The sequence below is a fragment of the Erythrolamprus reginae genome, chromosome 1, assembly GCF_031021105.1.
Source record: "Erythrolamprus reginae isolate rEryReg1 chromosome 1, rEryReg1.hap1, whole genome shotgun sequence".
In the NCBI taxonomy this organism is placed as follows: Eukaryota; Metazoa; Chordata; class Lepidosauria; order Squamata; family Dipsadidae; genus Erythrolamprus; species Erythrolamprus reginae.
The window spans coordinates 332,119,788-332,135,626 of NC_091950.1; the positions used below are offsets into that span (position 1 = coordinate 332,119,788).

The 15,839-nt window shown below is 41.4% G+C and overlaps 1 protein-coding gene across 3 annotated transcripts in view; it reads left to right on the plus strand.

The window, feature by feature from the left end:
- LOC139157273 (sulfotransferase 6B1-like) overlaps positions 1-15,839 on the plus strand; it is a 32,008-nt gene that overhangs the window by 12,582 nt on the left and 3,587 nt on the right. For all 3 annotated transcript variants that reach the window (XM_070733887.1, XM_070733888.1, XM_070733886.1), the window contains 3 exons: positions 1,460-1,549; positions 2,738-2,864; positions 9,672-9,766. In XM_070733887.1, the coding sequence (XP_070589988.1) occupies positions 1,460-1,549; positions 2,738-2,864; positions 9,672-9,766 (312 nt within the window). The remainder of the gene's footprint in view (positions 1-1,459; positions 1,550-2,737; positions 2,865-9,671; positions 9,767-15,839) is intronic.

The window sequence follows — 15,839 nt, forward strand, 5'->3', positions numbered from 1 at the left end:
CTTCTGGGCAGGTTTGGAAAACTCTGAGTTGATGATGATTTTTAAGTGAGCGATTGCTCACTGCTCAGCTTAGAGGGAACTATGCCTCCCGATGCCCAAACTGCTCCCACCATACTCGCCTTCCAAAAGGCTGTGAAGACCTGGCTTTGCTGGCAGGCCTGGGGGCCATGAATGCTAACATCTTGTCAGGGCCGAATTGTGATTGACTCGGTATGACAGTTTGTTGGGTTTTATAATGAGGTTTTACTGTTTTTTTAGTATTTAATATTTGACTTTTTTATCATTGTATTGTATGATTTACTGTTGTAAGCCGCCCTGAGTCTCATGGGGTTGGGCAGCATAGAAATCAATTAAATTAAACTAAACTAAATTAAATTAGTATTAATTATGCAGACTGACAGACATACCCTACCCAATAGTGGTGAATTTTCATCAGACTGGTCTCTTAAAACAGCAATAGAGGCAAAATATTGAGCATTTTTGCAGGGTGTCCCCAGAATAACATGAGTCAGTCAGACTATGTTTGCTCAGAGACAGCTAGGTTGATTCTGGATGATTCAGTCTTTGAAAAGGTACAAAGTGGCCTTGGTTGATATATGTACTTCTGCCACACGAATCCCAGCAGCCGGTTAGGTGCCACAGAGTTTGTCTACTCTGAGTCCTGTCGCCTAAACAATGTTGTCTGGTGGGACCCAGGGGAAGAGCCTTCTATGTGGCAGCTCCGACCCTCTGGAATCAACTCCCCCCAAAGATTAGGACTGCCCCCACCCTCCTTGCCTTTCGCAAACTCCTTAAAACCCACCTCTGTCGTCAGGCTTGGGGGAACTGAGACATCCCCTCCTTGCCTATGTAATTTTATGCATGATATGACTGTGTGTATGTATTTTAACTATTGGTTTTTTGTTTTTTTTTAGACTTTTTAATGTAAAACTGTTATTTTAGATTTTAATTATTAGATTTATTACCATGTATTGTTTTTATCACTGTTGTGAGCCACCCCGAGTCTATGGAGAGGGGCGGCATACAAATCTAATAAATAATAATAATAATAATAATTAACCAATCTAGGGATTAGTAAGTGTGTTGCTCTTGGTGCTAAAATTCAATGAGAAAAACTGAGATTTGCATATTTGAAATGTGTAGTTATTAGTCTAGTCTAGTCCATGTTTTGGATTATATTTACCAAGATTTCCCCCTCCCCCCTGCAAAACCGGGGTGATTTTTGAATTCAATAAACGTATTTCAGAGCAAATTCTTATTTTATGATTGTGGGGTTGAGGACAGAAGAGAGAAATTCTAACATAATTTTTGTGACTTTGAAAACTTTAATTCAAAGAGTATCCAAGACTTATTCAAACCTGAATTGACTAATCTGGTGTTTCTCATGCTGGCTGGGGAATTTTGGGATTATTGATTATTTATTTAATTATTTATTTATTTGATTTATTATTTATTGAAGAGGATGGATACTTATCCTTCCAGAAGAGTGATGTTTACTCATCTCCGTCCTGATAGATTCCCACCATCTATTTTCAAGAACAAAGCTAAAGTAAGTTGTTTATTTAATGCCCTAAACCTGTAACAATAGCAATAGCAATAGCATTTAGATTTATATCCCACTTCATAGTGTTTTTACAACCCTCTCTAAGTGGTTTACAGAATCATCATATTGCCCTCAACAATCTGGGTTCTCATTTTACCCACTTTGGAAGGATGGAAGGCTGAGTCAACCTTGAGCTAGTGGCGAGATTTGAACTGCTGAACTACAGCTAGCAGTTAGCTGAAGTAGCCTGCAGTGCTGCATTCTAATCAGTGTACCACCGTGGCTCATATTGATATTGATACTTCAGAGGTATCATTTGAGGAAGTAACTGTAAATAGTTTTAAAATGGATATTCCATACTAATCTAGATAGTCAGTTTGGTGTAGTGGTTAAGGCATCGGGCTAAATGAGATAGAAAGCCAGCTGGGACACTTTGGACCAGTCACTCCCTCTCAGCCTAAGAAGGCAAGGTCAAGCTACTTTTAAAAAACTTCCAATCTTGCCATCCACCTACCCACCCACTTAATCTAGCAATATATTGTCCCACTAGGTCAGTGATGGCAACCCTTTTTTTCCTTGGGTGCTGAAAGAGCATGGGTGCATGTTATTGCGCATGTGTGAGTGCTCACATTCATAATTTCATGCCCGGAGAGGGTGAAAACAGCTTTCCCCACCCTCCCGGAGGCCCTCTGGAGGCTGGAAATGTCCTGTTTCCAACTTTTGGTGGGTCCAGTAGGCTCATGTTTCACCTTCCCTATGCTCCAAAGGCTTTCCTGGAGCCAGGGGAGTGTAAAAATGTTCTCCCCCATCACCCCCGGAGGCTCTCTGGATGCCAAAAATGTCCTCCCAGAACGTCTGTGTGAGCCAAAAATCAGCTGGATGGCACACACATGTACTTGGAGCTGAGCTAGGGCAACGGCTCGCGTGCCAGCAGATATGGTTCCCCGTGCTACCTGTGGTACCTCTACCATAGGTTTGCCATCACTGCTCTAGGCCATTTTGTTCCCTAACATCTTTGCACTCATATACAGTAAGATACCAAGAACTGAATGTGATTCAGGCATTCACACAGCCAAGTGTATATAAAATTTCAGTGATAAGAAGTAGCTTAGGATAATTTTCAGAGAATCTGGTGGATTTTGGAGATATAATCTATGCTTTCTCATTGATATTCTAATGTTTTTTGGCTTTTAGGTACTGATGCTGATTCGAAATCCAAAAGATGTTGCTGCATCTTTTTTCCATTTTTCAAACAACTTCAGTCCTTATCCTCCCTATGATACATTCGAAGAGTTCTTCCGAGCTTTAATGATAGGAAAAAGTAGATTTCTATTTATTCCAATTGTTTAATGTCTGTAGATATGACGAACATAGTACCTGTCTGTTTTATCATTATTTTTTCTTGATTATTGTATGCTTTGCTCAAGTAGACACACTTCAAATTCGAGTTCAGGCTCTCAGCTTATTTCAATAAATCATAGTTAATCATATGAAGAGATTCCTTTTAGAACAAAAACTCTATATAAACCAAGTATGATTGATAAGGAATTTATCATTGGTGCATATGCTCTCAGTGTACACAAAAGAAAAGAACCATGAGGTACAACAGTTAATAATTGTAATAGGATAGCATATAGCGTAGCATTTAGACTTATATACCACTTCACGGTGCTTTACATCCCACTCTAAGCGGTTTACAGAGAGTATTGCCCCCAATAATCTAGGTCCTTATTTTACTGACCTTGGAAGGATGGAAAGGTGAGTCAACTTTGAGCCTACTGAGATTCAATCTGCCAAACTGCTGGCAGCTGGTGATGAGCAGAAGTAGCTTGCAATACTGCACTCTAACCTCTGCACCACCAAGGCTCCTCTACAAATAATCAAATCAGAAAACAATCAATATTAATATAAATTGTAAGCAACAAGTTGCAGCCATACAGTCATAAATGGGAGGAGATGGTTGTAGTTAAAATGATGGAGACTCTACTCAAAAAGAGAATAAATCAGCACCTAAAAAACAATAACTTATTAGACCCAAATCAGCATGGCTTTACTGAAGGCAAATCATGTCAGACTAATCTCATTGATTTCTTTGACTATGTCACAAAGGTGTTGGATGAAGGTGGTGCCGTGGATATTGCCTACCTGGACTTCAGCAAAGCCTTTGATACGGTTCCACATAAAGAGCTGATAGATAAATTAGTGAAGATTGGACTTAATCCCTGGATAGTTCAATGGATTTGCAGCTGGCTGAAGCATAGACATCAGAGAGTTATTGTTAATGGCGAGTATTCTGAGCAGAGTCAGGTTACAAGCGGTGTGCCACAAGGGTCTGTTCTGGGTCCTATTCTTTTTAATATATTTGTGAGTGACATAGGGCAAGGTTTGGTAGGGAAGGTTTGCCTATTTGCCAATGACTCTAAAGTGTGCAATAGGGTTGATATTCCTGGAGGCGTCTGTAATATGGTAAATGATTTAGCTTTACTAGATAAATGGTCTAAGCAATGGAAACTGCAGTTTAATGTTTCCAAATGTAAAATAATGCACTTGGGGAAAAGGAATCCTCAATCTGAGTATTGTATTGGCAGTTCAGTGTTGGCAAATACTTCAAAAGAAAAGGATTTAGGGGTAGTGATTTCTGACAGTCTCAAAATGGGTGAACAGTGCAGTCAGGCGGTAGGGAAAGCAAGTAGGATGCTTGGCTGCATAGCTAGAGGTATAACAAGCAGGAAGAGGGAGATTATGATCCCACTATATAGAATGCTGGTGAGACCACATTTGGAATACTGTGTTCAGTTCTGGAGACCTCACCTACAAAAAGATATTGACAAAATTGAACGGGTCCAAAGACGGGCTACAAGAATGGTGGAAGGTCTTAAGCATAAAACGTATCAGGAAAGACTTAATGAACTCAATCTGTATAGTCTGGAGGACAGAAGGAAAAGGGGGGACATGATCGAAACATTTAAATATATTAAAGGGTTAAATAAGGTCCAGGAGGGAAGTGTTTTTAATAGGAAAGTGAACACAAGAACAAGGGGACACAATCTGAGGTTAGTTGGGGGAAAGATCAAAAGCAACATGAGAAAATATTATTTTACTGAAAGAGTAGTAGATCCTTGGAACAAACTTCCAGCAGATGTGGTAGATAAATCCACAGTAACTGAATTTAAACATGCCTGGGATAAACATATATCCATCCTAAGATAAAATACAGAAAATAGTATAAGGGCAGACTAGATGGACCATGAGGTCTTTTTCTGCCGTCAGACTTCTATGTTTCTATGTTTCTATGGGGGATAGGAACAATGAGAAGACTACTACGGTAGTAATGCAGCCTTAGTAAATAATTTGACAGTAGTGAGGGAATTATTTGTTTAGCAGAGTGATGGTGTTTGGAAGAAATTGTTCTAGTGTCTAGTTGTCTAGTTTATAGCTCTATAGGCATCATTTTGAATCAATTTATGTCCAGGATGTGAGGGGTCAGTAAATTTTTTCACGGTCCTCTTTTTGACTCGTGCTGTATACAGGTCCTCAATGGAAGGCAGGTTGGCAGTAATTGTTTTTTTTTTCCCCTGAAGTACTGATTATCCTCTGAAGTCTGTGTCTGTCTTGTTGGGTTGCAGAACCAAACCAGACAGTTATATATAAGAAGAAAAAATATTTCAAAAGAGAAGCAAAATATTTCTCATTGCCTCAGTCCAGTCTACTTCCCGGGGGGGGGGGAATTAGGAGAAAAATAAGAAGGTGTGCAGTCCTCTGCACAAAAAGCAGAATATAAATCTAACTAATAAATCAATAGAATAGCAAAAAATATGTTTATTCATTCATTCACTCACTCACTTGTTCATTCATTCTGTATGCTGTCCTTTTCGCATTTGAGTGGCCCGCAGAAGTAGATGAGCCATGGTGATGCAGTGATTAGAATACAGTATTGCAGACTAACTCCCTGCTCACTTCCAGCAGTTTGATTATGACCAGCTCAATGTTGACTCAACCCAGCCATCATTCTGAGATTGGTAAAATGAGGAGTCAGATTGTTGGGGGAAATATGCTGACTCTATAAACCGCTTAGAGTGTATTGTAAAGCATTGTGAAGCAATATAAATGTCTAAGTGCAATTGTTACCGCTATTTCCAAAATTGTAATTCAGTTTTTCAAGGTATTTCATTCTAACCTCTGGCAGTTAATGTAATTTCATGTAAAGTCACATATGTTACATATGTGTATATGTAACATACATATATGTTACATATAAGCTAAATGGGAAAAAAAGATACATATTTATTATTTTGACTTAAATCCAGTTACCAATATTTAGCAAAAAGAAATCTACTATATCTTGATCTACTACTATATCTACTATTTATTTGTTTGTTTGTTTGTTTGTTTGTTCGTTCGTTTGTTCGTTTATTTATTTGTTTGTTTGTTTGTTTATTTATCCAATACACAAATACAGAGGAAGAAAATAAACATGAAGTAAAATATATAAGGATAAAAGTGAAAATATATTATTTAGATGGAATAATAATAATCTTATCAATTTTCCAGTTGATTTATATTGCTTGTAATTATGGTCAGATAAACCATGTCAGAGCTAAGTAAGAACTACAACACATTGGCATCTATGCCAAACTATAATTTCTTAGTTTCCTAAATGTAGTAGGATCACTTGCAATCATGTTAATTTTTATGTGATTTATATATATAAATTGATTACTAAATAACACACAACGTATCAGACATAATTAAAAAGAATAAAGTATTTGTCCTAGATAGTAGGAATACAGTGGCACCTCTACTTAAGAACTTAATCCATTCTGTGACCAACCCTGCTGTTCTTTTCGGGTCATATGTGACCCGAAGCCAAGTTTGAGTCCCTGTAAAAAATTTTCCCTGCATATCTGAAACTTGAAATTTCATGACTTTTCATCATTTCAGGGGTTCTCTCTATGAGATTTTTTTTGGGGGGGTGGGGGGTTTCTTTCTTGCTGAAAAAAGAAAAGTCACACTTGTTATGTTCCCGGATCACCCTGACCCGGACCGAAAACTCTTCATTTGAAGTGCTTATGTTTGGTCAATTTGAAAACTTTTTTCACTTGGAAAGTAGTCTGAACATTGCTGCACACAATGATATGAAAATTGAACTGAAAAAAATTATGCATATTGCTTTAATTTGGTTATAAAAGGCAGACCCCCCCCCGTTTTTCTGAATTTTTTTCAATTTATAGATAGTTTAGTTTGCAAAATGTGTTCAATTTTACTAAGGTTGGTGTGGGATTGGTAGTTTGAACATTTCTGAATATAAGAAAAATATAAATGAACTGAAAGAAATGATTCTTATTGTTTTTTTAAAATCAGAAATAAGCCCTCCCCCCACCCTTGGCGACTTGCAACCATTTTCACTTTTTATTTTTTTATGCTCCAAATCCGAAATATTCTTTAAAATCTTAGGCATTCATTTACTCAATTTAACAATGCTGATCATCATAAAAATATTTGTGGGGGTGGGGGCTAATTTTTTTCTGGGCAAAAAAAAATCACGTTGACGCTGTTTTGGGTCCTATAGACCCGGACCAAAATGATTTTTTTTAGGTACAGTGATCCCTCGATTTTCGCAATCTCGATCTTCGCGAAACGCTATATCGCGATTTTTCAAAAAATATTAATTAAAAATATTTTCCCACCCGATGATGTCACTCTCTTCCTTTCTCATCTTTCTTTCTCTCTCTCTTTCTCTATCTTGCTTCTTCCTCTCTCACACTCTCTTCCTCCCTCTCTCATCTCTTTCTTTCCTTCTCTCTCTTTCTCTATCTCTCCCCCTCTTGCTCTCGAGCGGCGGGCGGCGGGCGGGCGGGCGAGCGGCGGGCGAGCAGCAGCAAGGAGCCAAAGATCGGGGTTTCCCCTTTGCGTGGGTGGCGGGGAAGACCCAGGGAAGGTTCCTTCGGCCGCCCAGCAGCTGATCTGCTTGGCAGCGCGGCAGCAGCGAGGAGCCGAAGATCGGGGTTTCCCCTTTGCGTGGGCGGTGGGGAAACCCCGATCTTCAGCTCCTCGCTTCTGCGGCGCTGCCGAGCAGATCAGCTGCTGGGCGGCCGAAGGAACCTTCCCTGGGTCTTCCCCGCCGCCCATGCAAACTCCACCATCTGCGCATGCGCGGCCATGGAAAAAGGGCGCGCATGCGCAGATGGTGTTTTTACTTTCGCACCACTATATCGCGAAAAATCGATTATCGCGAGGGGTCTTGGAACGGAACCCTCGCGATAATCGAGGGATCACTGTACTTGAATTTGGTCTTTTTGAAAACTTTTTCCACTGGGAAACTAGTTTGAACATTTATGAACGTAATGATATGAAAATTGAACTGGAAAAATTGAGACTTATATTTTTATTTTTATCAAAAAGCCCCTCCCCCCATTCTTTCTGAATTTTGTGTCAATTTATATTTTTTAAGGCTACAAATCTCTAAGGAATTTCCCCCCAAAAGGTTTGATATACTAAATTGAACAATCCTGAACATAAGAAAAATAGAAATGAACTGAAAAAAATGATTCTTATTGGTTTATTTTTGCCACAAAAAGGCCACCCACCCCCCGGCCTTGCTGTGTGCCATTATTTTCACTTTTTATATATATTTGGCTAGAAATATTTGGAATATCCTTTTGAAAAGCAAGTATATTGTAGCCAGACAACTAATTTTATGAAAGAAATCCATTTTACTAAAACCAAGTATGTAAGTTTGAAATTAACAGCATAATTTTTATATCAATTGAAATAGGTTGGGAGAGACTTTTATTTGCAAAATAAATGAATATGCATCAATTCTTCCAGTTCAATTTTCATATCATTATGTTCAGAAATGTTCAAGCTACCAATCCCACACCAACTTTAGTAAAATAGAATGCATTTTGCAGGCAAAATTATAAATAAACCTAAAAAAAATCCACAAACACGGGGGGAGGCACATTTATGTGCAAAATAAACCAATAAGGATTAATTTATTCAGTTCAATTTTCATTCCATTGTGTGCAGAAATGTTCAAACTTGTTTCCAGGTGAAAAAAGCTTTCAAAAAGACCAAATATAAGTACCTAAAATGATCAATTTGCAGTCCAGGTCAAATAGACCCGGGAACATAAGATTGGGGAGTTTTCTCGAACTGAACAGCAGGGTTAGGTAGAAAAGTTTGCAAGTAGAAGCATTTTTTCCCATAGGAATCAATGTAAAAGCAAATAATGCATGCAAACCCATTAGGAAAGAAATAAAAGCTTGGAATTTGGGTGGGAGGAGGAAGAGGAAGAAGAGGAGGAGGACAGTCGCTGGCGAAGGAAGAAAGTGAGGTGAGCGGAATCAAAAAAATCCAAAAATTTAAGGCTTTAAAAAAAAAGAGGGACTCTGAGGCGGCGAGGAGGAGCACGTGCCTCCCATACACCCAGCGCGAGGCTGCCTCCCATACATTGCACCAGAGAGAGAAACCCAGGCGGGTGAGAGGGGGGAACCTCCTGTTCCTTTGACCAAAAGGCGGCAGCTGCTCCTGCTGCTACCTTCCTTCCCATGCTGAAGGTTTCCTCTCTTCTCTCTCTCTCTCGCTTTGTAGCCGGTGCCTTTCCTTCACTGTGGTGTCTCCTCGGTTTGGCTGAAGCTGAGTTGATTCGGCCAAGGCAAAGTGCCCCCTTTTGCCTTTCCCAGATGCTCCAGGAGGCAACAAAATGCTTTGTTCGCTCTGGACTGCCAAAGCTTCCTTAAGCACCACTGAAAGGCTCCCCTGGCAGCCCAGAAAAGCCCGAGATGGTCAGGATTAAAGGGGGAATGGTAGGAAACTGGCCGGGCATTCATGCCACTTTCAAATTTCCTGGAAAATTTTTCTGGGCTCGAGTTCTTAAGTAGAAAATGGTTCTTAAGAAGGGGCAAAAAGTTATTATCTAGAAAAGTTCTTAAGTAGAGGCGTTCTTAAGTAGAGATACCACTGTATTCAGGGATATTAGAACTGAGGAAAAAGGATTAGAAAAAAATTGACTCTATAGAGATGCTATTCAGAGATCAGCTTAAATTTTCAGTGAGTCATACATATTATGTCTGTTATCAATCTTGTTCTGATGTGATCTTAATTATTCTTTTTAAAATTTCAATAGTGCCCTGGGGATCCTATATAGAGTATCTTTGTACGTGGAACAAGTATGTTGATAAAGAAAATGTCCTGCCAATAACATATGAAGAGATAAAAGAGGTACAGTTAATACTGTTCATATATATGGATACTTATAATAGCAATAAATGGGAAGTCTTAGAGAAAGAATGATGGAAGCTTCAGAGTGAAGTAGGAATTTGACACTATACCTTTTTGGAACTGTTAGTATTCCAATACCAAACTTCAAACAGAGTATGTGTGGCAGTGGTGATTGTTCAGACAAGAACACAGACCAATATAAATATAATTCACAATGTATACAATATCATTAATATTGCACACTAACCATAATACAATCCATAGACCTTTGTTTAGCACATAGCAAGTACATTTGCCATTTAGCACACAGCAATATATTCTCTTTTTTAAAATTAAATTTTTATTGGAAAAGAAAGATTTTATATACAAATATTTATTTATTTATTTATTTATTTATTGATTGATTGGATTTGTATGCCACCCCTCTCAAAGGACTGGGGCCGGCGCATAACATATCAAAAGTGCAAAACAGTATATATCTCAAAAAATCCAATTAATATGACTAAAAGAACTTATATATATTACATACAAGTATAAACACATTAAAAACAAGAGAGATGACCTTGCTCTCTCTTTACTAGATTGTTTTACCGGTAATTTATACATTTCTAAATTGTTTGCATATTTTTATATCATTAGCATATATCTTTTTGTAGCCTCATCTTTTCAGTTTAATTCCTTTTTTAAATAGTAATATATTATTAATTAATACTAGTAAGTTGTATTAGTAATAAAAAATTAATTCATTCTAGGTCAAATTAATATACCTTACTTTTCATTAAAGAAAAACAGCCATTTGGTTCATAATTTCCTGTCTAAGATCTATCATAACTAAGATGTCTTTTTTCTTCGTTTTCTTAAAATCTCCTCAATGTGTTGTGATTTAATTCTTTGTTTACCTTCTTGATTGTTTATTTTTTTTCTTTCACTGTTTATTTCTTAGTTTTTGCAGTCAATTGTACCATTGGTCCCATATTTTATAAAAGTCCGAATCTTCTTTCTCTTTTATTCGCATAGTTAATCTATTCATTTCTGCCAGTTCCATTATTTTATTTTTAATGTGTACATTGGTGGGCGTGGTGTCTTTCTTCCATTCTTGGGCGTAACAAATCCTCACTGCCATAATCAAATGTATAATCAAGTATAATCTGTTATTTTTGTTTATTTTTGAATCAATCATACCTAAAAAGAATATTTCTGGTCTCAATTCCAGGTCAGTTTGTGTAATGTCACTAACCCATTTCCAATTTTTTTTCCCCAGTAGATCCTGGCCTCCGTATATATCCACCCATGTAGAAATATGTTCCTATATCTGTTTTAAATTTCCAGCATTTAGGAGAAATCCCTAGGTAGATTTTTGCTAATTTTACTGGACTAAGATGCCAAAGATAAAATACAGTGTTCCCTCGATTTTCGCGGGGGATGCGTTCCAAGACCGCCCGCGAAAGTCGGATTTCCGCGAAGTAGAGATGCAGAAGTAAATACACTATTTTTGGCTATGAACAGTATCACAAGCCTTCTTCCCTTAACACTTTAAACCCCTAAAGTGCAATTTCCCATTCCCTTAGCAACCATTTAGATCATTACTCACCATGTTTATTTATTAAAGTTGATTAAAAAAAATATTTATTAAAGGCAGATGAAAGTTTGGCGATGACATATGACATCATCGGGCAGGAAAAACCGTGGTATAGGGGAAAAACCCGCAAAGTATTTTTTAATTAATATTTTTGAAAAACCATGGTATAGACTTTTCGCGAAGTTCGAACCCGCGAAAATCGAGGGAACACTGTACTAAATAAAATACAGATTTTCTTTAAAGGGTGAAAATATTGTTAATTTAAGGTTGTAGTTCCATAGATTTATATTCTCTTATTAGCACACAGCAATATCTTATATTATTAGCACACAGCAGTATTACCACACAGCAAGTACATATACCATTTAGCACACAGCAATATATTATATTATTAGCACACAGCAGTATTAGCACACAGCAAGTACATATACCATTTAGCACACAGCAATATATTCTTTTATTAGCACATAACAGTATTAGCACACAGCATAATATATTGTATATTACCACACAGGGTGTTTCACAAACAGCAATACTTTAGCATCAATACTAACCAGCATGCATACACCAACAGCCAACAATACAATACAATGCAATAGAAGGCAACAGAACAGAGAGCAACAAATCTGTCTCCCTTTTATGGATAATTGCAGCCTAGCTATTAAAGTAACATTATTAAAGCCTATCCCTTAAAGTAATAACTGGTGACGAGTGAAATCCGGGCCCTGGGACCCTTGCAGGGTAGTGCTGAGGCATTTAGCCAGTTTTTGCAGATAAAATCGCTCACATCCAGACTCCAATTGGAATGCAGAGTCGGCTGACAATGAGTCAGTCAAGGTGACAGGGGCCCATCTTAGTCCACCTGTTTGGAGAAAGTTTGACCTGGCGACACCTGATGAAGTGGACAAGGCCATTGGAGCTATGAGTTCCACCACCTGCCTACTGGACCTGTGTCCCTCCTGGCTGGTCATGGCCAGTAGGGAGGTGAAATGGAGCTGGGTCCAGGAAATTACCAGCATTTCTCTGAGGGAGGGGTCCTTTCCGGCTCCCTACAAGGAGGCACTTGTACACCCCCTCCTCAAGAAGCCTTTCCTGAACCCAGCCATACTTAATAATTATTGTCCTGTCTCCAACTTTACCCTTATGGGGAAGGTTGTTGAGAAGGGGGTGTTGCTCCAGCTCCAATGGCCTTGGAAGAAGCCCTCAAAAGTCAGGATTCAGAGCCGGCTACAGCATGGAAACTGCTTTGGTCATGCTGATGGATGATCTCTGGCAGGCCCGGGACAGGGGTTTATCCTCTGTCCTGGTGCTTTTTGACCTCTCAGCAGCTTTCATGGTATCCTTCTGTGCTGACTGGAGGGGTTGGTCGGATGCAGTCAGTGTTAGCGGGGGGTCAGAGATCGACTTCTAGGTCCCTACCTTATGGGGTTCCTCAGGGGTCGATCCTCTTCCCCTGCTGTTTAATATCTACATGAAACCGCTGGGTGAGCTCATCCAAGGGCATGGGGTGAGTTACCACCAGTATGCTGATGATACTCAGCTGTACATTTCCACCCCATGTCCACTCAGTAAAGCAGTGGAAGTAATGTGCCCGTGTCTGGAGGCTGTCAGGGTCTGGATGGGTGTCAACAGGCTCAAGCTCAATCCAGACAAGATGGAGTGTCTGTGGTTACTGCCTCCCAAGGACACATCCATCTATCCATCCATTACCCTGGGGGGGGGGGGAGTATTGACCCCCTCAGAGAGGGTCCGCAACTTGGGCATCGTCCTCGATCCACAGCTAACTTTAGAACACCATATGTGATGAGGGGGGGCATTTGCCCAGGTTCGCCTGGTGCCCCGCCTTCTGCCACATGAATCCCAGCGTCCAGTTAGGTCCCACAGAGGTGATCTCCTCAGGATCCTATCAGCCAGACAATGCCAGCTGGCGGGGCCCAGGGGAAAAGCTTTCTGTGTGGGAGCCCCAGCCCTCTGGAATCAACTCCCCCCAGAAATTCACACTGCTTGCACCCTACTTGCCTTCCGTAACAATTTGAAAACACATTCATGTCACCAGGCTTGGGGGCATTAGACCCCAGCCTCTGCCCAATGAAAGTACAGTATTTGGTGTGATAGTATGTATGTATTTCTTTGATTTTAAATGTTTAGTTTTAAAGAAAATTTTAAATTAATTATTTTATTAATTGGGCTAGAAATGTTTTATTTATTATATTTTTACTAAAATGTTGTAAGCGGCCCGAGCACTGATCCCTGTAAGCTGCGCGTGTGCGCGCGTGTGCGCTCCAAAATACCCCCCGCGCACCCTTTTTCTCGGTCACGTGCTCCCCATCCCCCTGCCAGCCCGCCGGGGGGGGGGGGCGGGGAGGCGCGGGCAGTAGAAGGGAGCCGCGGGCGCCCATGCCTCTCCATGGTGCCTCCGGCCCCCTCGCGCTCCTGGCCTCTCGGCCCTGCCCCCCCCGCCCGATCCGCCTCCAATTGCAAGAGAGGCAGGGCCGGCATTCTCCGGAGGCTGGCGAAAGTGATTTACAATGTGGGGCGCGCGGGGCCGGCGCACGTTCTCCCCATCTCCCATCTACTTTGAACATTCAAAGTAAGAGTGAATGGTTTTCTTATTTTGAATGTTCTGGGGGGCTGGCAGGGAAATGGGGAGAGCGCGCATCGGCTGCCCCCCACCCGCCTGCCCCACCTCTCTTTTTCCTCCGGAGAATGCCTGCCCCGCCTCTCTTGCAGCGGAGGAGAAAGAGGGGCGGGCGGGCGGGGGCAGCCAGCGCGCTCTCTCCCCATCTCCCTGCCATCCCCCCCGAACATTCAAAATAAGAAAACCCTTCGCTCTTACTTTGAATGTTCAAAGTAGATGGGAGATGGGGAGAGCGCGCGCCGGCTGCCCCCCGCCCGCCCGTCCCTCTTTCTCCTCCGCTGCAAGAGAGGAGGGGCAGGCATTCTCTGGAGGAGAAAGAGAGGCGGGGCAGTTGGGCGGGGGGCAGCCGGCGTGCGCTCTGCCCATCTCCCTGCCAGCCCCCCAGAACATTCAAAATAAGAAAACCCTTCGCTCTTACTTTGAATGTTCAAAGTAGATGGGAGATGGGGAGAGTGCGCACCGGCCCATGCGCCCCACATTGTAAATCACTTTCGCCAGCCTCCGGAGAATGAGAGTGAGAGCGACAGAGCAAGATAGAGAGAAAGTGAGAAAGAGAGAGAGAGAGAAAGAGGGGGGAGAGAAAGAGATAGCAAGAGAGAGAGAACGAGAGAAAGAGTGAGAGAAAGAAAACAAGAGAGGGAAAGTGAGAAAAAGAGAGAGAGAGCAAGAGGGGGAGAGATAGAGAAAGAGAGAAAGAAAGAAATGAGAGAGGAAGGAAGAGAGTGAGAGAGAGGAAGAAAGCAAGATAGAGAAAGAGAGAGAAAGAAAGAAAGAAAGAAAGATGAGAGAGGAAGGAAGAGAGTGAGAGGAAGAAAGAGAGAGAGAAATGATAGAAAAAAGGAGAAAAAAGAGAAATGAGAAAATGATTGAGGCAGAAAATGACAGGAAAGAGAGAGAAACAGAGAGAAAAGTGACTCTTGATTTAAAGCATATGGTAAAAGCACTTAAATAATAACAGAAAAAAACCTGAGTCCTCACCTGTTTTTATTAATAGTTTTGCTGGTAGTTTTACTTTTAATAGTAATGGATTCTGGGTTTTTTTAATTACCGTATTTTTCGCTCCATAAGACGCAGTTTTTTTCCTCCCAAAGTAGGAAGAAAAATCAGCCCTGTCTTATGGAGCGAAGATGCAGGCAGGGAGGGGGGGGAGGCTGCGAACTCGGAAGCGCCATCCCGCCGGCTGGCTGGCTAGCTGCTGCCTGGCCCCCTCCCTCCCGGAGGAGGGTCTCCCTCCGCACCACCAGCGGCGCTCCCCCCGCCAGCCAGCCAGCCAAGCCCCGCGCCCGCCAGAACCGGCTCCTTGCTCTCCCTCCGCCGCCCGCCGCATTTGCCGGCAAAGGTTTTTCTCAGCGGAGGTCTTCAATGTTGGGGGCGCGCGGGCGGTTGCGTGCGCTCCCTATCTCCCTGCTAGCCCACTCGGAATATTCAAAATAAGAAAAGCCTTAAGTTTTTCTTATTTTGAATATTCCGAGTGGGCTAGCAGGGAGATAGGGAGCGCGCGCAACCGCCCGAGCGCCCCCGACATTGAATATCACCTTCGCCGGCCCCGCCTCTCCTGAAAGAGAGAGGGAAAGGGGGGAGAGGTGGGAGAGAAAGAGAGAGGGAGAGGGGGGAGAGATAGCAAGAGAGGGAGAGAGAGAAAGAGAGAGGGAAAGGGGGAGAGAGGGGGGAGAGAAAGAGAGAGGGAGGGAGAGAGAGGAGATAAAGGAAGAGGAGAGAGAGAAAGGAAGAGAAAGAAAGAAAGAGGGATAGAAAGAGAGAGAGAGAGTGAGAGATGCTCAGTGAGCCTTTCTTTGAAGTTGCCTTTCTTTCTTTCTTTCTTTCTTTCTTTCTTTCTCTCTTTCTTTCTTTTTCTC